This window comes from Leuresthes tenuis, unplaced genomic scaffold, assembly GCF_036924035.1.
Source record: "Leuresthes tenuis unplaced genomic scaffold, fLeuTen1.0.hap1 SCAF_22, whole genome shotgun sequence".
Classification (NCBI taxonomy): domain Eukaryota; kingdom Metazoa; phylum Chordata; class Actinopteri; order Atheriniformes; family Atherinopsidae; genus Leuresthes; species Leuresthes tenuis.
Genome location: NW_027325376.1, coordinates 15,838,792 through 15,862,726, shown reverse-complemented (window position 1 = coordinate 15,862,726; position 23,935 = coordinate 15,838,792). Strand labels below are relative to the sequence as shown.

The window sequence follows — 23,935 nt, the reverse complement described above, 5'->3', positions numbered from 1 at the left end:
CAGTCCTGAGCCAATATCTGCAGCTCTCCAAACACCCAACACAACCACTGTCCCTTTTCATAGCCACAACTTCAAACAGGTGGTCATACTACTCCCTCCATGCTATTTTTTTTTACCACTGCTCAGGAGTCCCCCCCCCACACCCCCTCCACTTTCATTCCTACATTTCTGGCAGCTGCGTGGCTTGTGAACGAGTGTTGTGCCTCGTAGATTTGCAACCCCAAAGGGGTACCACCCCTTTCCTTTGGCCAGCGGCATCAGCAGAACCACGTGAATCTCTTTTTAAAGCCAGGGTGTCACTGTCAGACCTGCTCTTCTCTAGCTGGTGGGGACAAGAAGTGGACCAACTTGCCTAACTCAAACCTATTGATTCAATTTTTGTCCCCTTCTTCCCCACCATCAACAGGATTTGAGAAAAGGTGTCCACTGCGGCTGCCAGGTGACAGTAACCATGAAGTGGGGCTGGGTGTTTTTAGGGGTTTTCCTCTCTTTGGGGACCTTGTCGTGGGGGGAAAAGGGCTTGGAGATCCCAGAGTATGACGGCAGAGATCGCGTCCATGAGCTCACCACCAAGAACTACAAGTCCATCATGAAGAAGTATGACGTGATGGTTATCTACTACCACAAAAATGTGGACGGGAACCGCAGTGCCATGAAGCAGTTTCAGATAGAGGAGCTGTCTCTGGAGGTGGGTCCTGACAAAAGCATGACAATGGATTAATCTATAACGTAGTGTCAGAGTGGGAAGGGTTAAAATGGGAGAAGGAGAAATTAGGAAAGGGGCTCAGGAGGATTTGTGGGTGCAGTTGTGGCTGGTTTGCACTTAGATGGTGGATCATGTGATGGCAGGTGAAAATGAACACAAGTGAAGATTATTCAGTGAAACTGAGTTGAGTGATTACTAGGCCTTTGAAGTGTGGTGTCCTGCCAGGTTTAAGTGGACAGATAATATTGATATAGATACAGATAGGAGACTATGGGGACAGGAAGAGGATGGAGTGAGGTCAGGAGCTAGAGCTATATGATCAAAAATCTCCAGGGTGAAAAAAACCCAAAAAAAACAACATCCCATCATTTAAACTTCTGTCATTTGTTTTATTTTTAGTTAATAAATTCCTTCACTCTCAGGTCAGGGGTCATTCCATAATAACTCACCCAACCCTCCACGTTTATTTAATGGACTACCTTGAGAGAAATGTAGACAAAGCATTTCTATTATGTTCATTGGACCTTTGGAAATTGATTCTGGAATTTATAAGTTTGACCCTTGAACCTCATCAGTTTTGTTTATCGTTGGATCGGGTTGAAAATTGGTTGCTAAAGAGTGAACAATTTGAGATAGCCCAAATGTGCCGGACTGACTTTGCTGCAATAAGTGTTAATATACCCCCTTAAAGCTTGTTAGCGTTGGACTTGTTCACATATGATGTCCGAAGCAATTTGACAAATTAGCATGCAGCAATTTGTTGCAATGCTGAGTGGTGAATTGGCCAGCTGTGAACACTGCTTACATGTAGAACGCTTTCCTTTTTTTCTTTACAAATGATATAAATGCTATCCTGTGTGGTTACAGTGGGATTCAAAGGCTTCTTTTTCTGTGTACCCATTTCTTCTGGTACTTGAACTGTGACGCATGTGCACGGCACCTAAGACTCTTGGCGCCTGTGAGCAATTCAACTCCCAACATTTCTTTCCTCAAGTCATGCAAACATCTCAGCATCTTACCCTCGGTGTTGTACAACTAACTCACAAAACTGGAGGCCTGCTGTGTTGGACTGGATCATCATTTATTTCTTTATAATGGACCTCATTTATCATTTTTGACTGAACTCTAGTTCAGGACTGCGGATAAGATGCCAGTTGTGTTGCAAACTGGCCAAATCTTGTAACCTAATTTTTGCCTCCTACTTATTGCTGCTAGTTTCAGAGCCTCCATTTCAGACCATTACGGTCAGTAAACTTGTGTTGACAAAACAAAGAGCCGCTGTGCCCACTTTTGCAGCTCTGAGAGCAGCGCACTTAGTGAAAATTAGCATGTGCCCCCGGGTATTTTGTTCTCATTAGAGAATGCCAAAGGGGGGGTGTTTAGTAACTGTAAGATTAGACTCATGATGATCACTTCTAGTGGGACTTGATTTGCTGTTTAAACATTTTCTGATGGCACTCAAAAAGATTCTCGTTAGTGGGTTGATTGGACCATTGGGAAAGAGGCTTATCTGTAGTTTTGACAAGCTGATCTGATTAGCCTGACAGACGTGCAGTTTCTGTTTTACCTAAAAAAAATCTGAAAAATATGTTTATTTCAGGTACACAAGCATTAGCTCTAAAAGTCATCTAATTCTAATAATCAAATGGTACATAACAATCAGGTTATATGCTGTTGTGTATAGCTGGATTTTCTGTAGATGTGGTGCCTGATATTTACAGCTTAATTTAGCTGCCAGGTAGCAAGACACATTGTAAATGGAGCGGAGGCTAGAATGGAAATTAGGCTGCTTCAAGTAAATGTGCCATTCCTCCTTCAGCAACTATTGTTTGGGTGCTGTTGTGCCAGGCACTTGTTCTTAGATTACTCAAAAGATGCTGCTCAGCAGCCAAAAGCACTGCAGAAGGAGTATGAAGTGTTCTAGAGACTCTTATTGAATGAATGAATCTGAAGTGCTTTTCATCAGACAGCCTACAATTGATGCACCTGGGCTCTGCAGTCAGCCAGTATTTTCACCACAGCAACTCCTCTGCCTGTCAGAGCAGCAGTGTCTTCTTACAGACCCACAGTGTACCTTACATTAGCCTACATAAGTCACCTCTGCAAATAGCCTGGGACAGCGCTGCATGCTTTGCAAGAGGCCAAAAGTCCTCGTGGGACAATAAGAGAGTTTAGGGCCATATTTCACATCAACTACAGCACCTTTGTCAGCTCTCTCACACTTCCTCAGCTACACACACTGCCCTGCTTTGTGTTACTACACACCCCTCTGGGTGTAGGCTGAGGTCCTAAACCATCATTTACACACCCAAGTCACTGGATCTGATCAATTTCCTATCAGCTCTGCCAAGCGGTAGAGGGAGAGGTGCTTACAGGGGCAGGTTTCTGTTGCACTGTTACTCTTAGTAACTGCCTGTCAGCTGCAGCCATTTATCCAATCAGAAAGAGCACTTGAGGTCCTCTCGGGGGGATGCTTAAAATAGCTGGTCATTACCACCTATAATCTGGAAGTATGAATTATTAAAGTGCAGAGCTCAGGGACACAGTGCTTCATTATCTTTGTTTAAATCTTAAGCTCTACGTCAACAAGATAGTTCTGTGATATACCTTTCTCTTTCAGACGTTTTTATCTTTTTATGGACTGCATCTTAATTTGAGAAAAGCCGGTAATATTTTACATGACATCTTAAGTTTTTTTTTTTCCAACACATACAAAAAATACATGATTGATGAGTTTTTCCTATTCCAAAACCACTCTTTCATGTTTAGTGCATGAATAGAACGAGACTGTGTGAGACTAGCGACCAATCCAGGGTGTACCCCACCTCTGGCCCAAAGACAGTTGGGATAGGCCCCACCGCGACCCTGAGTTGGATTAAGCAGGTATTGAAAATGGCTGGCTGGATGGAATAGAACCAGAATATGTTGAATCAAACAGATTTTTAAAAAGGGTTTATTCCTGTTGGTGGAATGTGTCCCACATTGCAGGAGGTAAAGATAATATTAGTTTGCAGAACTTTTAACTCTTACCCCAAAGTCTGTTGTCTCCCTGCACAAGAGGAACCATTGATAATGTAACTGTACAGTTATTGGTCCCGATGCCTTAAGTGTCCATTGGTTGAACAAATAAATCCAGCAAGAGCCCTTAAAAAATACTGTAAATATGAGTGAAAAGTTGGCTGTGTTAACAAGAGTCTGCAACGATGCAATATATATGTATATATATACATACATCTACTTAGAAGTGCCATCCTCAGACAAAGGTCAGTCAGTTTTCATCCAGTGTGAGTGGTGAAGTATGCGTGAAGTAGCCGGCATTTCTAAGTGGCTGTGTCTTGAATTTAAGATAGGAAACTTTCGATATTTGTCTCTGTGATGGAAGGAATGTTAGCCTATTGCAATGGGAAGGAGCTGCATTGCTCAGATTAGAACATTGTGAAGTGATTGGAACTTTTAAGTCCTTTACAGAGCTGGATCAGTGCAACACTACTGCCAACGATGTGCATACGAACAGATAAGAAGCTATTATACCTGTGTAGTTTTCAGGGGAGCTCATTCTCCCCCAGGGAGTCCCTGGAATTATTTTATCATTAAGTCCCTGGATCTATCTTAAGATAAAGATAATTCCGGCCCTGCCAAAGTTTTATCAAGGATTCTACTCTTTGTTCTTTGCTCTTTCTAGCATTCATATAATATTCTATGCGGTCACAGGATCATTATATATTTTACTACTTTATAAATGTAATTAATTCCATAGTATGACAACAACCATACAATATTTGGGAGTGCGGCCCCAATGAAATGGCAGATTTTTTTCTTCTTTTAAAATCAAACAAGTGTGGTGTATTTTCATATTTCGACTTAAGATGAAAGACTTGATGGTCCACTGTAGGTGAGGGAAAGTGGAACGCGAGTTTAAAACTCGAATCAAATGCATGTGCGAGAGAGGTGAGGGAACCAAATGATGACCAGTGAGAACAATAGGGAATGCAAAGAGCTAATAAAGTTAAAAAAACTGATGAAAAGGCTGACACAACACACTGTAAATCTTAAGAGGAGCCAAGGCAGCAAAACCTCCTGAAGCTCATACTTTTATAACAAACCAAACATATTAGTAACCCTGTTAAACACAAGCTCAGCATTCTCCCCGTAAAGGCTGCGGAAAGAGTTACCCTTCCACATCCAAAATATCTCCTGCATGTCACCTTTTGACCACAGTTGGAGTCATCTTAGTCTGTGAAAAATAATCCTGTGTATCCTCACGGCTGTGGCTGACTGTGTAGTCATGGGTTGTGAATATGGAAGAATAATAATAAGTTACAGCACTGCAACACTCGGTGAAAGATGTAGTATCCCAATATCTGTGCCTTTTGTGTGAACCCCTTTCTGTGGTTTTGTATGGTTGTTTTGTATGAAAAATTTCATGGCTGCTATCTTTTTGATAGCATTCTAAGTTCAGACCCTGTGACAATTAAAATGATATGAAAGAACCACTAATTAGATTTGAAAACCAGACTTGATCTGGTTTTTCTGTGCAAACAGCCCAGATGGGAAAAAAGGGGGGAACGAATCTAATTAGATTTAAGTCACTGAGGCTATTATACATTCTTCTAGTGTCGTACTCTTTCCAACTTTAAGTTCAAAAGCGAAAGCTACTTTCACTTTTAAGTGGAAACAAGCACAAACGCATGTATGAGAAGATAGAAAGGTTTAATTCTGTCATTTTGACCTGAAAATAAATGAATGAATTAAAAAAAAAACAGTGAAAGGATTCAAATAAACTAGTCTAATCAATCAAATAATTCTTCACTGCAGCTCCTAAGCTTACATCAGTCATTGTGTGACTCTGACACACACAGACGTGATGACATAATGTAGCTTTTCACATCATAAAGCCTGTGACTTTGGCCCCCTCCCAGTGAAACTGATTCACGAGAGTCATGCTATGTCAAGTGTAACTTAGTTTTGTGTATGATCACCCACACAGAAATACAGTCGATTTTGAAGGTTTTAATACACTTTAACCTTTGAAGCCGAGTTGTCATGTCACTAAAGTGCCTACCTTTCCTTTTAATAGTCATGTACATGGAGTTGACAAAAGGACAAAACTGTGCTAATTCCATTTATTAATTTGTGCTCATCTTGACAACAGGGCTTAGAATAGCTTGAACGACACAATTATTCAGATCCACGTCATACCTAATAGACTAATCAGGAAGTAAAAGTAAATTGCCAACAATACTACATCTCTTTAATGAAGTGGAACCGACGGAGAAAGCATAGATTTGGGAGGCCCACTGAGTTGGTCTTTCAATGACAACACCACAAAGCTCATCTGAAGCTCTTCAGCTAAAAAGCATCTTTCATTGTTGTAACTCAGGGCAAACATTTAGACCCAGAAGTCATCAATGATACGGAAAAATACTTTCAGGCAAGGTTCAACTATAACAACCCTGTTCAAAAAGTGATGACTAAAAGTTGCTCTGCTGGTTCTGTATTATGAAAAATGTATGTCCCCATAAGACTTTCTGGCTTTTAGTTTGAACTCTTTGGCATGCCACACACTGTCAAGGCCTATCAATCAGTCACTTCACTGCTCACAGCTCATGTTGCAGTGGGATTCTACCGGCCACCCAATTTACCAGCATACCACCATTATTCACTTCTATACCCAAACCTCGGTGCTTCGAAAATAAATTTACTGATTTTAATATGTCAACCTGCAAAATTTGAGCCTGTAGTTATACTCACTTGGCAGATGGCTCTCTATTCTTGGAATTATCCGACAGCTGTGGATATAGTCCAAAACAAAGTTGAAAAACTAAAGAAGTAATTGGTGTGCGGGTCTGGAAATGGCGGATATACACTGAAGCATCCATGCGATTGTCGTTTTTGTGCGAATTTGCTTTGCCCAGAGGATGAAACCTACCGACTTTGGTGGTCACCTGAATTTTCCCTATTATGATGCATTTAACACCTCAACGAGTTGTTAATGACTTGCCACAAAATCTGATTCAAACATTTGTGTTACCATGGCGACTGCCAAGACTCACCAGAAATCGGAAAATAGGAACATTTGTCCACTAGTTTCACACGTAGTTTTGATAGACGTTTTTTTGTGGGGTAGCGTTGTGTCACATTCAGGAAGCATATTCAATACGTATCAAACTGCAGTGTTCCAAACCCAAACCTAATCATGTACATCTAATCGTAAGCATCAAACGATAGGAAGGTAGACAAATAAGCAACTGCAGGAGTACAGTGAAAGCAGAAAAGTGAAAGGACTGCAGAAAAGATTGAGCATGAGGTGAAGTCTCCTTTGAAGGTTTGGAGTTTAACACCAACCACCAACGTGGCATTTTTGTCCGAATCAACAGTGACAACTGTTGACACCATTCTGTGGCATGTGTTAACGTTGTCACGTCGCACCAGGACTGGAAATGTCAGGAGTAGTGCAACAGCACTATATATATATATATATGATAAAATTACTTGTTAGACATGCAGCCCAGGACAGTGGATTACCTCTCAAGACATAATACTAGGGTTTATAAATAAAAGAATACATATATATATGTATTCTTTTATTTATTTATTTCATTATTAACTTCCTGCAGAACCAAAGAGCCAAAGGAACATGGTATGCAAATGGTATGTCATATAAATCTACGTTAACTAGGAGATGACATATTGTAGGTTCACAAAGGACAGATGAACATGGTTCTGTACTGTGAAGGAAATCTTGGTTTGGAGGAAGCTGCTTCTTTTGTCACATCTAATCTTCTTTCGTCTATTGATATCAGTGAACAGGACAGACTGTCAGCACAATAATTGTTACTCATGTTGACCTTTGGCTCGCTCATTCATCTGCACAGAAATCGACACGCTCATGTTTTTAAAGGGTGTCGATGGCAATGATGTAGAAAAGACAAAGAATTGAGCTGCTATAGTACATAGGCAGTTCTACTCGTGTTTATCTGCTTTTTATATATCCTGCAAAACAACTTGTATTTCCTTTTAAAAGACTTAATTTTTGGGTGTAAAATAAGGTTAGTTAATTTACATGTAAGTGTTAATTTTTTTCCCCAAAACTAAACAAAAGGGGCCGCTGACAAAATCTGCCATCATTTTAGCTGGTTAAATCAGTGACAGGTTTAAAAGATTTAGAGAGTTCAGGATCAGGAAACAAAAGCCTGAATCACAGCTCTCAGTGGTACGTGTAATCACTGTCACTTGCGTTCTTGCGTTGTTCTCCTTAGGTTTACAGACTGGTATATGGAAAAGCTAACAGTTGTAACTCTCTCTCTCTACTCCAATCTTAGTTACTTTGCAACACATGCAGACAACCAGCATCCAAAATGTCAAGAGCCCCTTCACCTTCACTTCATGAATGTTTGGTCTGGTATCTAAACTTCAAGCTATTTTGCTCCTTCCCGTCTTTTTCTGAGCAGTATCTTCAAGAGATTCTTACGCTAGGGTCTTAAAGTTTGCTATAAAATGGTCCATTCGAAATCTTTTAACTTATTTTATTTGACAACCTCGTTATTTTCACAGGGAGCTCAGAGCAATTTCAACATAATGAGGGGAAAAAAAGTGATATTCTTCATCGGAGGGCCAGTTTCACTTTTCCTCCTGTAAGTACAGTAACACAGCTGTCAAAACACGACCTCTCCTCTCATGAAGTGATACAGCTTCCTTTTCGTGTTTGAGCTACGTCATGTCGTCATAGATCTCCTCTTACCTTCATTCCTTCATGCCCCAATTAGCACTTTGAAAGAGGCACTAAATTAAGAACCAATCTATGTGATAGAGTTACTGTTCAGATGAGGTGTCCTTCTCTGGTGTCATCTCGTCAGTAACAAGGCTTGTTTGCAGGTCAGACTGGCATTTCAGCCGGTCCAGTTTGCGCCATCTTGAAACCCACCTGTTGTTTGGATTAATTATAGCAGGTTTTCCCTGTTGATTAAAGGGGTCACAGCTGTTGTGGAAAGTATGCATTTTGCCGCCTGAAGTTCTGTCACAGTATAGATCACCAACAATTGTTTTTTTAGTCGCATCTAATGATCCCATATACGACTTTGACTCTTCTTTGTTAGCTTTCCAAAACAGAAGCCAGCATAATCACACTATGATATACATTGTATTGTTGGTAAGGTCAAAATAATGAACTGCTTTTCTCAAGCTGGTTGTACCAAAGCTCTACCAGTCAAAATTACCTCTCCAACCTCACCTAGTTTATGAAAATTTTAGGTAAGGTAATTGGCTGCATATTAGTTCCACAAACATCAAATTCAACTTAAAGAGGAGTCTGTTCCCCAGTCCTATGTTGACTCCTGCTGTTCAATAATGCTTTAAAGTTGGATTTAAGCAGTTTAATTCAACAGTTTGTGTCAGATATTAGCCAGTTCAGCGAGACAGAGTGCCTTGTGAACATATTAACACCTCTATTTCATCAGTGAAAAGGTCCAAGACATTCTCTATAATGGAGCAAACAAGAAGTCAAAGCTATTAGCAGCCGTTAGCGTAGCTCCTCTGTCAGAGTTCTTGACCAGTTCTCCAAATAGAGCTATCTGACTGTTGCTGACTGTTATCTGCTGCGAGTAAGACTAATTATATGTACGTCACACAACATTGCTTAAATAAAAATGTAATATTTGCGCCCTGTGAGGACACAGATTCAGCACTGGAACTGCTTAGCTACACTAACACTTTGGCTCACTACTGTAACCTGTGCCATGAGTCTAATGAGTGATCCAACATGGTTAAATTATTAATTTAATGATGGTTAATAAAATCGACTTGTGAGAAGTAACTGATCTCATGTTCCATGTGTAATTTTTTTCCAGATGTACTGTACATCACAAACATAGCTGTAGGTGACAGCCATTTCCTCTTTTTAAATGACAGTGCTGTGCGCTCTTCTGTCCTCAACATACCCCCCCCCCCCCATTGGAGAAAAATTGTCAAGGAAATGGGGAGAATCATAGCGTGCCATAAAAAATTTAATTTATGATTTTCGATCTTTGAAGGCCAGACCATACTGTTGGTCCAGGTTTATTCAGGTCACAAGTGTTGGACCTGAATAAAGATGGCACCAATGATACTTTACATCCCCATGTGAAAAGACACATGCTGTACATTTTCTTTTTGGTTTTCATTTCCTCGCTGAGAGCATAGTGAGCTATTAAAAATGGAAAATGAAGTTAAGGATCTTGCTGAGATTTATTTTAAAATAACCATTACCTCAAAAAAACAAGAGACAATCTTTATTCTGCACTAAATCCTAGATCGTCTCCTTCCAAACTGTACAATCACACGAGGTACTGGCAAGTCAGAGTGTGTTTTATATGCTGTTCAGTCTGAATCTTTCATGATCCCCCGGTTAAGAGTTATGTAACAGCCTAGCGACGAGCGTTGTGGTTTGTTACAGGAGCCATTACTAATTTACTATCTGGCTTAAACTTCTAATTTTACATAGATCTTAGGATTCCTGCTTCTACGGGAAGATTTAAAATATTTCTGCTTTGAAAACTTTTTAATACATCTTGATTTTGACAGATTGAACTGTTGTTTTGTTGTCGTTTTTTGTCGCTTGTTTGCATTCACCGTATATTCCAAAGCATATTGCTTTCTTTTCGTTTCTTTAATGCTTTAGAAGAACATAGCTGTTGATTTTCACACTGTTTAGTTCAGTGCAATAAAGGAATACTTAAAACTCAGCAAATTAATCCATTATAGGATTCTATATTGTCTGTTGCGGTTTGACCAAGGTAATCTTGTTGTGTAGTCACAATTTACACCATAACATCATGACCACCTGCCGGATACTGAATCTTTTAAGCTTAGTCAGTTTCTTTACCATTTAGAAATTAAGTCAATGTTTTTTAAAAAAAATAAAATGTGTGATTTTGACAATTCACACACAAAATAAAAATGGGCTTTAACAGTAAAGCAAAGTACGCATAAAACATATTCCATTTGTAGCACAAGTGCATTTGTATACTTTTATAGCTCTGAATATTAAACTTGGGCACAAATAGTACTGCTCCTTTTAGGAGATGATGCCAGTTGGCTGTTTCTGCAGCTGGTGTGAAAGCTACTAATGGCTGTATTTGTGTTTGAGTCCCTTGGGTTAACCCTGAGTGACTTACATCATGGGGTGACACGCACACACATGAATGTGTGAATCATCAGCCTCTGGCTGAAGAAACATAAAAAAAAAATGACTGGAGCCAAGCAAGAAGTCTCAGTCTAGTTTTTTGTAATAAAGAACTTCTAATTCTATTAGACTTGTAGGCATTGCAACACTGAAAAATAATTTTGTGGAGAATTCCCAACCAAGATTTTTTTTTTTACCATTATACTAAGCAAGAATACATAAAACCAGAATAAAATAACTAATTGTGTTAGTCCAATCAAAATCCGTACTTTTAAGATGCATGTAGAAATTATCAGTCTGACTGAAGTTGTACAAGTCAAACTTGTCAAAACCAAACTAAGACAGCCAGAAAAATGCGGCTGGGGATCAAATTACTTCTCCATGTATACAGTCAGCTAGAAAGCTCTTTAAGTGATATTTTATTTTTTAAGTAGGGACTAAGTATGAGTAGGCACTGTCTTATCTGCAGTAGGCAACATTTAGAGCCCTCTCAGTTTGGAGAGACAGGGAATGGGGCTAATGGATGAGCCAAGCTAACAGCTGCTCAAAATGCAAAAGGGAGAAGAGAGAATAAAACAAAAAAACAAACCTCATAAATGTATAAAGGTCCAAGAGAATCCTATATAGTGCATAATACATTGATTCACTTTGATATCAGATAGACATTTGCCTTGGCACTATATTTTTCCAATCAAAAAAGATGTGCCTGTTGTGTGCCGTCCCTCCAACAGCAGCCATTGACTTGTGGCTGTGCACTAGCTTCGCAAGAGACATTTGTCGGTTGAGATAATTCAGTGTTGAACAAAACAACCATCCAGCATGAAAATCCACAACGCAATATTTGCCTAAACCACTTAAAGTTTATGAGTTGTAAGTTGTTTAGTGTGGTGAAAATTTGCTGAGAAGTGGATCTGACATGCAGTACACAGAGCAAGAACAGTGATGATACAATCAAAGGAAATGCATCTTCAGCTACAGTAATATCAATCAGCAATGCGGCACCTTCCTACAAGACTGTGCCAAGGTAAGTTTCTGCAGTAATCGCCACCGCCTTGGCCCTAGTCATCCACCTAAATGGCTTCTCTTATCACTGCTATGCAGATGATACACAACTGTACCCATCATTTCTACCACAGCACAAGTGTTGGCTTGTTTCTCTGACATATTTACATAGATGAAATCACTTTAACTAGACCTCTAAGACTGAACTATTGGTCATCCCTGGCAATGTTAACATAAAATTCCCACTTCAACAATCTTCCTCTTGGTCAGTCTTGGTCTTATCTAACTCAGAATGCCACCCAGCTCTAAATACAGGCCATAGTCATATTTCACTTCAACTTTAGCAAGGCTCTTTTAGAAGGCCTCACAGCTTACAAAGTCAAAGCCCTACAAATGGTTCAGAATTCAGTATTGTTTTTTTTAATTTGAAACTAAAAAGGAAAAGTGTCACTCAATAACGCACCAAACCTTGCTGGCTATCTATGGCTTTCTGAATCAAATTGAAGTCACCAATACTACAGTCACTTAGGGGTCATTGGAAATAATAATAATAATAATAAAAATATGGAATTACAATATTAATTTTTAAAGGTGTGTCTTCGTCAAACATTGCTCTTTAGCATACCTATCTAACATTCAAGTTCAGTTACCTGCATAAAGTAAGCAGTTGCACTGTAATATTACCACAGATGTGACCCTTACAGCACTGTAAATGCAATGCCCTCTTCCAGCTCTTCGTTTGGTGCCGCAGCCAAGTGCAGCGGGAAGCCAGAGCACGTTTTTGACAACTCACCATGATCATCTGCTCTCATCTTGGTCACCTGACAAGCTCACAGTGACTGGGCATTGCGAGTGTGTGACTGGGCTTTGGGAGACTGAGCCAAGCAATTACACTGCCGACCTCTCACTTGGCGTCTTGTACTCAAGTCATCTGGATGGATCGGATGATAGCAGGGGAACAGATGGGAAAGTAGGAGGGGGAGTCTTCAGAGATTCAGAGAGATTCTAAACTCAGAGGGGAAAAGAGAAATAGCGATATTGAGATACTATAAGTAAAGGATGTGTGTGTTGAGTGCGCGGCGTCTCCATCCACTTATGTGTACTACCTAAGTCTCTTCTGCCCTTTCCACCCTCATTTCTACATGTAGCTGCAGGACTCTTTGATTTGCTTCCCACTTCACTGCAAACACCCACAACTTCCCCTCTCTCATGAATAGTGTTGCTTACATTGCCATGCCCTTTGTCAACTGGATGGTAAATATGTATGAAGCTTGAGGTTTAGTCAATCTGGAGATTTACTGTTTTATCGGGTCTCCTCTTTGAGGAATCATTGGTTGTATTTGCTGCTGCAGTATTACATCAGGTTTCCACAGCAACATGTCTTTCAGTCCCTTAATTGCAGACTGGGATACGGTGGTGTTTCTCTGCAATTAGTCGCTCTGCTTTCAGACAGTGGTTGAAAAATTAAACATATCATGTGCATCACATTTGAACTTAGTTGATTTATTGTGTCGCATCCAGCATTACCTCATGATTCAAGTTGATTTATAGCTTATTCTGTAGTAGCTTTGAAGCACAAAACAGAAAGACCTTTCCCCATGCCGCTGAAGACAGCATTAAGTTAGCTATATAGTCTTCCAGAACGTCGACGATGTTGACGTGACGTCATCATTGAGCAATCGAAGTTCTGCATCGAGGGAACGCGTTGCTCTGCTATTCACCTTGCCGGTAGGGAGGTATGGCTGTGTGTTTGTGTGGTTTCAGAGGTTATAGCTGAATCCTTGCTTTTTCTTCCAGTCACAGTCAACAACAGTAAACAATGGCAACCGAGGTGGAGCAGCTGTATTTGCAGCTGGAGTTCATCAATATTGAAGAACAAATGCTTAAATTGCAAATGTTGAAGCACAGGCGACAGAGAAGACGTTCGCGGGGGTGGTCTGTACGACCGGCCGAGGCTGAACGGGTGAATTTACAACCTGGATGAACAAATTTACTTTAGATAATTTCAAATGTCAGCGAGCTTCTTTGCCGTATACAACCATTAAGACTGGAAAAGGCAACTGCCGGAAATTACGTTCTGAGCGGACCAATCACAGCCCTTACGGCCTGCATCTTTGCGACGTGTAGTTAGAATTTTTTGAAGGTGCACGTCAGGCTACGGCGGAGGGGTCAACGAAATTATGTTAAAGTATAAACTACGACTTAGCCTGCTCAGTAGAAACGGGGGAAAATGGCATTTGACCTGCTGTTGGAGGGGTTTGGGTTCTGTCCACTTACAAAAAAAGAAATTGCCCTTACCACCTCAATAATGTGGAATTTCAGTGTTCATTCACTTTTGGTGTCGCATTGTTAATGTTGATTCGATGTTCTCTTTACATTTACAAAATGGGTTTGTTTTGTGGAATGATGTCATTTGGTCTGTTATGTCGTTTTCTGAAATGTGGCGTCTGTTTTTCTTTTTCCTAAACTTGTCCTGACGAACATTACTGTAAACATTTGTGTTGCCCTTTTCTAAACATTTATTACAAAACAATTCCCGTTGTCAACAGAAGAAAAATAAAATCATGTAAATAAAAAAATAGAAAAAACCCAATATTTTGTGTATTTTTGAGCATCCATTTTGTTGTCTTTTCTGTTTTGTTAATGTTTTTGTGAAATGTGTTTTTTTGAGATGTTGTGACGCATTGTGTTATCTGTTTGCTTTTATTTGTGGAATTTTGTGAAATTCTTTATTTGGGAAAAGTTGTGTTTTGTGACATGCAGTTGTATAGCAGGAGGTGTTGAATCTTCTGACCAAACTCCATATTTGGATATCATGGAAGTGTAACTTGAGAAATTTTCAATCCCTCGATGTTTGTATTATCTTTATTAAAATTTTATTAAACACAAGGACACCGTTCTAATATTGGGAACAACTCAAAATTATTGAAATTAAAAAGCACTTTTTATCCAATGATGCTTTTTCTTGTTCTGTGCATAAACTTTGTGGTTGAAATTTCAATTAATGGACTGCACATACGGCGCATCTGCACATGAGATCCTAAAGTATTGGTAGTCCCGTGTTGCCATGATGAATTTCTGTGTAAGTTTGGGTCCGTATGGTCTCCTGTGAAGACCATTTGTGTTAAACCTGGAGGCTCTGACTATTGTGCTTTCCTCTAAAGCGTTACCTCTTCTTGCAGTTGATGTTTCACAGAAGTTTCACAGAAAATGTCTTTCAGGTATGTTGAGCTCGGCCTCTTGTGTCAAATGTTTCAAAGCTGGGCTGTGAGATTTGGATTGTCCTGCTGCTGCAGGGCCTGCTAATTGTTCCACTTTTTTCACTCCTTGACTGCAATTTAGTTTAGAAAGAAATTAAATTACGTGAAGTAACAACTTACATCGCAGACCAATGGAGACTGAACCGCTTTCAAAGTCTAGTAACAGCAGCAGCTTGGGCTGTGACACATTAAGTTCACATTGGTGAAAACAAAAGTAAGTGTATGTGGTTTGAAAAAGCCCCCGTTTAATCTGTTAATCAATTTCTAACATGTCCATCCATCCTCACAACCATTTACTCAATCACGCAGGCAAGTTCACCCAAATAATTGAAAAAAAACCCAGTCACTTCATTTGATTTGCTACTAGGGATTTTCCAGTTTGGGATTTCTTTTAGTTTTATCACCACTCTAATAGAGTGGAAATTATGTTTATGTGAGAAGCATAAAATAAAAGTTTTGACAGCTAGTTCTTAGGAAGCTTTAGTAGACATTTGCAGATCTTATGTTCCGGTACAAAATCCCCAAAACAGTTGAAACAGTTGAGTGTGACTTTTGTTGCCAGCAACAGCTACTCCAACCATTTTGCAGCAAAGAATGCTCATATGAATTCACAGAATATTTTCTTGCTCTAGCTTTTTAGGCTCAAAAAGAAGTACAAGGTCAGTTCTCTTTTTATGATTGTGGTGCGCATCTTTGTTCAGGGGTGGGCAAAGTTGGCAGATCATCATTTACAGCAGGAGTTCAGTGTGGATGACATGCAGTTCACTGCAAACTTGACAAAACAAGAGACAGTTTAAAGAAGATACTGGACCCACAATAGTGCAATGTAAACAACGCGTCATAATGAACACTGGTTAAGTCCTCCACTCCATACTTTACAACCTTATGGGTCACATGTCCACATGTGCTGGTTTTGAACTGGTTTTGCTTACCATTTAATTTATTCTTTCCTTCATTTTAGCAATCCCAGCTACTTAGTTAGGATTAATGGAATCGGTTTCTTGGTGAGGTTTAGGTACCAATGGTGTTCAGACTGAAACTGAAGTGAAAAAAATAAACTTGCTTTTACAGCGCAAATTTCACTACTGTGCACCTTTTTACCGTGCACCCAGTTAACTTCCACCATCAACAGTACCTTGTACCTGTCACATAACGTTAACATTTTAGTCAATATTATACATCTCAAAATTATAAAAACGTGGTCAATTTAACAAGACTGAGGGTACTCTGTCCTAAATCTGTCAAACGTTTTTGGAGTAGCACGGCAGCTAATGTCCTTGCTAGGTATCGAGGTAACTGAGCGTCATAAAAAAAACTTACCCAGCATAGAGCAGCTTTATCTTAGCAAGTCTTTTACAGTTTTCCACTCGTTGTTATGGGGTTTTAGTCAAACCAATAAGCCTGCTAAACTTATTGAGGCTGCCAATGCTAGTGCAAAGTTAATCCACAATAGAATACAAGCAATAGTTGAAATCCAGTAACAGAAACACATTTTAAGTACCTACCTGGTAGTCCCGCAGCTGTGCTTACTTTTTTCCATGCCTGCACTTGGACCCAAATGCAAACATGCTCACAGGTGGCAGACAGATGGTGGAATTAAAAAAGAAACTTAACAAAAGATTACAGCAGCAATGAACTAGCAAACACTAAGAGAGCTATTAACACTTGGAAGGGTTGATGAGTAGATCAACAGCAGGGGAGAGATTAACAGGGAATGTGTGCATTGACACTAATGGACAAGACCAAGGCAACTGAGACAATGGTAGGAATATGAGTAGCTTCAGCTGACCCAAGGACTGAAAAAAAACAACTAGTGACTAAATAGAACACATGTGGAATGCAAGCTCAAGAGAAACATGATTCAAAAGAGAGACAAACTCTTATGACAAACACAAGAATTTAGCAGAATCTAACACAAATGACCAAAGACTAAAACAGATTGCAGAAAGAATTGAGCTTGAACAAAATACCTGAACTCAAACAGCAACTGAACCAAAACACAGACCAGAGACCAAACCAGGGCTCTTAGAAGAGCTAAATCAAAGCACTGCGCAAAAACCAAAGCAATGATAATAATCAAGCAAAGGAGACGACTGAAGTGACGTGTTCTATTAAATATATTTGTCTTCGAAGATCATTGCTGTAATAGCAGAACTCCAGGAACCTTATGGTATTTTTATGGTGAAATTTTAACATTTTTTAATTAACTATGAGCTTATTCTTTACTGATTTAATTTCTCAGCTTTCAGCTGGAAACATGGAACTGTGTATAGACACTAAGGGAGGTATTGCGCCGTTTTTTATGATTTGGGTGAACTTTAAAAAACACTTTAAAGTAAAAGTAATCTTGCTGTACTGTCAATTAAACCGTTCCCATCAGATGTGATGTAGTCATAACCCAACCTAATCTTTTCAATATAGTCAGGTCTCTAATCTGGAGATAAAAAGAAGGGATGGCATGAAGCAATGTCCCTGAAAAGCAACATATGACACACTAAAACACTATAAATAGTGTATGGCTATTTGTGCTGGTGCTGTGGGGCATTTGGCTGCTTACAGTATGAAACCATTTTGCAGTGCTGCTTTGCAACCTGCTACAACGCTTTGGACTCACTTCACACAAAGAGTAACCTCACTTTTCAAGAGCCAATTGAATTTTTTAACCTCCTATAGATGCTAAATAATGTGAAAAAGCAACAAGAAGTGAGAACAAGTAGAACACACGCAGTGATAATTAATTGCTACAGGTAAAGAGAGAAGTGCGCTCAAGTTTGTGTGTTTACAGTGAAAATATATCAGTATGTATGGGCATTGTGCTGCATCGTTACTTTTGCAGAGTGTGAGCTCTTCTCCTTTTCCACCACACCTGTTGCAGCATCTCTTCCCTTCGACATAGTTGGCTCAAGTTCTGCCCCTCTTGTTCTTCTGGAAGCCCTGCTGTCCATCCTTCTCCCATGTCTGCTATGAGGCCTGTCAATTGTTGGCTTTGGTTTCACTCAGATTTAGAAAGTGCAAGGCAGCACTTCAGAACTGTTGGTTGGAAGGCCTTGAAACTGAGATGAAATGCCAAGGGTTTGCACACGTACATGAAACTGAAAGTATGCTTTTAATGGTATTCAAGGATTTTGAAATGTCTAATCCCATGAAAGTCGGTCAGGGATCACATCAACACTCACAGTATTAAATACAGCAGTCACTTTATATGACTTTTGCTCCATCCACCTCTTTTGTGTCTCTGTCACTGTCCAGCTTGCAGCCCAAGTTCTGGATGAACTTGAAGATGAAGATATTGGATTCGCCCTGGTGGATGAAAAGAAAGCTTCTGCGGTTGCCAAGAAGCTGGGTAAGCTTGGCGGAAATATATTAATACCAATATAACTCTGTGGCTAAATGAAAGTAATTTGTTTTAAGACACTGATACTTTTCTCAAGGCCTTTCCTAACTAAACTAATCAAATCAGTTACAATATACTATCAGAACTCTAGACTTAGCTCTTTTTGGCCCTTTTTATATAGGTATCTGATGAATAATTGATGATCATTGTATCTTATTCAACAATATAAGCTGCAAAGACCATTAATGTGGTTGATGAAAAATGTTATATTGGAATCTCTCCGTATGGGTTTCCAACTGATGTCTGTCAGGGAAAGACTGGCTGGGAAAGCAGATTATAGGCAGCACGTGAACCAACCCTGCCCTCAAGTGTTCACCAGAGACATGAAAGCTTCTTTCTGATAGCAGCTGCTTTAAAACTGAACTGTGAAAATAAAAAAATTAAAAAAAAACCAAACCCATTACTTAAAAGTGTAAAAGCAAAACTGTGTGGTGAGAACCAACCTTGATTTATTTAATGCTTGTTAAGCAGCAGGCCAAATCCCTCCTCTGGCAAAAGCTGTATCAGTTGGGTATTCAAACCTTTAAGGACGTCCCTTCTTGTCTGGCACCAGTACACCAACACCTTCGGGTCCCATAGATCGCAGGATGGGGAATCGGTTGATCTGGTTTGCATTAGAACATCCCACAGTTACCCAGTCAGGTTGGATGTAGGGACATTGGAGACCAGGTCATTGCTCTTGGCTCTTTGTCTGCTCTCATAAGGTGTTCATGAAGATTTCTTTATTTAGTTTTAATTGTGAAGGGGAGCACTGACCTAATGGGGGAGGCTTCTGCTGTCAGGGGACACCAGTAGCATGGAAGGGTTTGCTTGGCCTGAAATGACTTTTTGATGGGTGGTACATTTCACCTTTCAGTTGATCTTAACACATAATGAACAGAATCCAACAAAATCAGTGTTATTAAAAAATATATTTTTATGGAAAATGTTGTGTAAGGTGAGAAATCAAGTGAGAAGAAGGGACATGTTCTAATTCATGATCAATTCTTTAACCTGAGAAGTCTCCCCCTGCTGGCTATTTAAAAGAATGCAGGTAACAGGTTCCTTTATGGTTTAATTTTTAAATGAGGAAGCTCTGTATGTCCATCTATTATGGAGTCTACGTCAACACACTCTGCTAGAGTTGTAAAAAGCAAAAAAATAATTGATTTGAAAGTAAATGTGGAAAAAAATTTCTCTCTCTCCAGGTCTGGATGAAGTGGAGAGCATCTTCATCTTTGCGGACAATGAGATGATTGAGTATGATGGAGAGCTGGCTGCAGACACCATTGTTGAGTTCCTCTATGATGTAAGCAATGCAAGATCGCTGAAGAGAGACAGCGCCGTGTTCTGTGTTTACATTATACTTCTACAAATGTTAGATGGTAGAAGTAGTATGGCTGTATGGTAGTATGAGCTTTGTGAAATATACTTCCTTGCCCGTCTATAATAAGATGCTAATAAAGTGTAATACGGAATGAGTAGTAATGTGAATGACAAAAAAAAAGATACTTTGGTCATAACACTTTCCAATTATTTGTCTTCTGTCCCTTTAAGGTAATTGAAGACCCTGTGGAGATCATTGACAATGAACGTGAGCTGAAGGGTTTCTACAACATAGATGATGTCATCAAGCTGGTCGGCTACTTTAAGAGCGAGAGATCCTCTCGTAGGTTGACTATTGTGATCTTAAGTCTACATTTTAGTCACACCACTCTTCTGTTGCACAAAACCGCTGTTATGAGCTCGAAAATTGATCCTTTTCTCCGCATTTTCTCCATCCAGATTTCTTTGAATACGATGACGCCGCGGAAGAGTTCCACCCCTTTGTCAAATTCTACGCCACATTTGACCCCAAGGTTTAAGTTGTTGTACCTACACAGTAGATGTAAAAATGTTAAGGTTTTATACTTGATTTAGAATTTTCTTTAACTTCTGTTGTGTTTTTTTTTTTTTGTGTGGTTTATTAAGATATAAAGAGTTCCTAGTTCTTAAAAAACGTGTGGTTCTCTAACTTTGCATGTTTTGGTTCTTCTTTTCAGATCGCAAAGAAGCTGAAGCTGAAGATGAATGAGGTTGATTTCTATGAACCATTCATGAACGAACCCGTCACCATACCAGGAAAGCCCTACATTGAGTCTGAGCTTGTTGACTACATTGAGGAGCACGACAGGTGAGAGTCTGTGACATGCTAAAATAAATGGTCAAAGTCTATCCATGAGGACCTACAGTGCCCCTTACAGTATATGTTCTGATTCATTGCTGATATATTCAAACTCAAAGCAAATCTAAACCATAGAGGTGGCAGATGTGAAACCACTTTTTTTATTTTTTATATTCTAATGTTTCAGACCCACTCTGAGGAAGCTTGAGCCTCACAGCATGTATGAGATCTGGGTAAGAGATCCGAAGTTTTTGCAAATAAAACAGTATCGGTATTTACGGGTATTTCCATTTAAGGAGCAGAGTGGAAATACAGAACAACCCGTGATTAATTCTCTTTGTATGTACACAGGAGGATGACATTGATGGAGAGCACATTGTTGCCTTTGCAGAGGAGGATGACCCAGGTGAATCTATGTTGTTTATAACGTGATATTCGGTGCCAATCACATCACTACAGCTGTCCTTTTAACTATTGTCCAGATGGTTTTGAATTCCTGGAAATCCTGAAGGAAGTGGCCCAGGAGAACACTGATAACCCCAACCTGAGCATCATCTGGATTGACCCAGACGATTTCCCCCTGGTATGAATATTTCCGATCGTTTTGATCCCTGCGTTGTTTCTAATGTTTCTTCTTCTTGTTCGTGACCACAGTACATAGGGCTCATGCTGCTCTCCCTCCCATCTGTGTCTCACTTTCAGCTGGTTCCATATTGGGAGAAAACCTTCGGCATTGACCTCTCCTCTCCTCAGATCGGTGTAGTTGATGTCCAGGACGTAAGCAAACTTTTCCATCTCTTCCAAGCAAAAAGAAAACAAAAGGAAAACATAGTTTCAGGTTGTTTGTAACTGGTTTTTAGTGGTATAATGGTGTCCACACCAGAAAACAAGACTGTGTGTGTTCACTCTCAAAGTGGCTTAAACAGCTGTAATAAAAATGACAAAATGAAATGAATGTGGTAGCGCAGGAGGAACATTTTCAGTCCCTCTCAAGTTGGCCACATGTGGTCAGACTCATCTTAATATGGATTCCAAAAGCCTGGTAGAGTGTTTTGTTAATTCATAGGAACTAATAGAGAAATGTCTCAGTTACACGAGCACAAAGTCTGTTCACACAGTAGTTAGTTAAAGTAATATACGGCCATGTTCAGGTCCCTCCTCAGATCTTTTTATACTGGGTTCAGGTCCAGATTCTGGAGCAGCTTTTGACTCTCAATGTTTTTCAACAGCCATCTTTTCCTGTCCTGACTGGTGCCCCACCCTTATGATGCTGTACTTAACTATGTCCAATTGATCAGCGCAAGTGAAGTTGTAAAAAGTTTTTGGGGTTAACAATAGGGAACAATGAGATCTTTCAGCTAAGATGGAGCCGTGCCATTGAACACTAGGCATGATAAGGAAGTTGCATTTTACTGTAGATTTTACAGGATGCCTGTGTAGAGAGGCCAAAGCAAGAGGGACATAATCTTTCTCGATGGCACCAGTCAGTACACTGGCTGCACTGTTTCGAATCAACTGCAAAATTTTCATGGAGTTATTTGTCGATGGAATATTTCGGCCTTTGAGTTGTAATGAATGTACACGGCTGGTTGTTTTCCATTGTGAAAAGCCGTACGAGGAACGAGGAGGAAATCAGCAGACCGAATGTGTTTGAAGAATCTTAAACTAGATTCGGTTATTTTCATTCCTCATCAGCTTTATATCAGGAAGTCACTTACTTACACTTACTATCTGTTACTTTCTGGTATTTGGCAGGCTGACAGCGTGTGGATGGACATGGATGACCAGGATGACATGCCCACCGCTGATGAGCTGGAACAGTGGATCGAGGATGTTCTGTCTGGAGAGATCGATCCAGATGATGATGATGATGATGATGAAGATGATGATGATGACGACGATGATGACGACGACGATGATGACGATGATGACGATGATGACGATGACGACGATGATGACGATGATGATGACGATGATGACGATGACGACGATGACGACGATGATGACGACGATGATGACGATGATGATGAATAATTGCTAGCATCATCTTCTACTACATCACAAATGTCAAAGCCCCAAAGTAGAGTCATTCATTTTAAACATCTTGCAGCGGACAGAAATGTCTCTTTGCTTCCCACACGGGGCAGATATGATGACCTTGTGGGAAAAAAATGAGGGAAGGAGATTTCCAATGAATCAGAGGGTTTCTCTCTCTGATGATGAGCAGTGTTGCAGCTTGAAATGACGAAGAGTTATAGCTCTTTAGTAGCGTTCTTCAGTCATCTCTCATCTCTGACGCTCTCAATGAATGTGAAGCAAAAAAGGCTAAACCGAAGCTCCGAGTTCCCATATGTTTTTCAAACCTATGTCGCAGACTGGGATTTCTCCCTTTCTCCTTTTCTTAATTCACTGTTCTCTTGTTTCAGTACCATGTTTTTACTTGATTAAGAGGAGAAAAATGACACTTTCGTGTGCAGTTGTCAAAGAAAATAAGCCTGGTCTCACTGGACAGTCTTAAGACCCTTACAGCCTTTGTAAATTGATGTTCTGGGTAAAAACATTTACAGCATCATTTGTTCCTTCTCTCATATTTAAAGAAATTACAAATCAATGTTTTTTTTTGTGTGTGTCTTTTTTATATTCACAGCCAATCACAAAGATGACATTCAGTATGGCATCAGGATAAAATGTAGGACTCTTCAACACGACACAGCTTTTATCATTAGTGCTTACAGTCATATGCCTCTCATGTGCAACTACACTTTTAGTTTGGGTATGAAAATGATGGTGTCTGTGGTCTGGTAAATTAATAAAAGGTATAACATCTGGGTAGAGCCAGAAATTGTAAACAGTCAGAATTTAGCGTATGTATGCTCCCCCAGGAAGCTTTTTTCTGTTAATTTGTGGAAGGTACACTATATTTCCAAAAGTATTCACTCATCTGCCTTTTATGGTATGCTGAAGCATTCAGAGTTCCTTTCACTGGAACTAAGGGGCCAAGCCCAGCTCCCGAAGAACAACCCCACACCATAACCCCACCTCCACCAAACTTTACACTTGGCACAATGCAGTCAGATAAGTAATCAAAAATAGTCATAATTAAGACATTGTAATTTTACGGTTATGTGGCTCGATTGCAATCCTAGATGATCTTAATGGCCCATGAGAGACTAACTCAGAGGGACAGTTGGAGCCTTCGACAGCATCACAACGGCACTCACAAACATCGATACGCCAAACAGTCTTCCACAGGTAAAATTTACATTCTCCT

At 39.8% G+C, this 23,935-nt stretch overlaps 1 protein-coding gene across 1 annotated transcript; it reads left to right on the top strand.

The window, feature by feature from the left end:
* The first annotated feature begins 293 nt into the window (after window positions 1-293).
* Window positions 294-23,236, top strand: casq1b (calsequestrin 1b). The gene is made up of 11 exons (XM_072376814.1): window positions 294-688; window positions 18,377-18,470; window positions 19,709-19,809; window positions 20,058-20,169; window positions 20,286-20,359; window positions 20,543-20,673; window positions 20,852-20,897; window positions 21,016-21,070; window positions 21,147-21,247; window positions 21,367-21,441; window positions 22,420-23,236. Exons 1-11 carry the CDS (start codon window positions 452-454, stop codon window positions 22,696-22,698), a joined length of 1,305 nt encoding a protein of 434 aa, XP_072232915.1. The 5' UTR covers window positions 294-451; the 3' UTR covers window positions 22,699-23,236.
* Window positions 23,237-23,935: the final 699 nt, after the last annotated feature.

What these genes read in the sequence shown, in the direction of transcription:
- casq1b (XM_072376814.1), top strand. Translation starts at nt 452, where the DNA reads ATGAAGTGGGGCTGGGTGTTTTTAGGGGTTTTCCTCTCTTTGGGGACC. An exon ending in TAGAGGAGCTGTCTCTGGAG is followed by an intron (nt 689 to 18,376) that starts GTGGGTCCTGAC and finishes GTCACTGTCCAG; the next exon opens with CTTGCAGCCCAAGTTCTGGA. An exon ending in TGCAGAGGAGGATGACCCAG is followed by an intron (nt 21,071 to 21,146) that starts GTGAATCTATGT and finishes ACTATTGTCCAG; the next exon opens with ATGGTTTTGAATTCCTGGAA.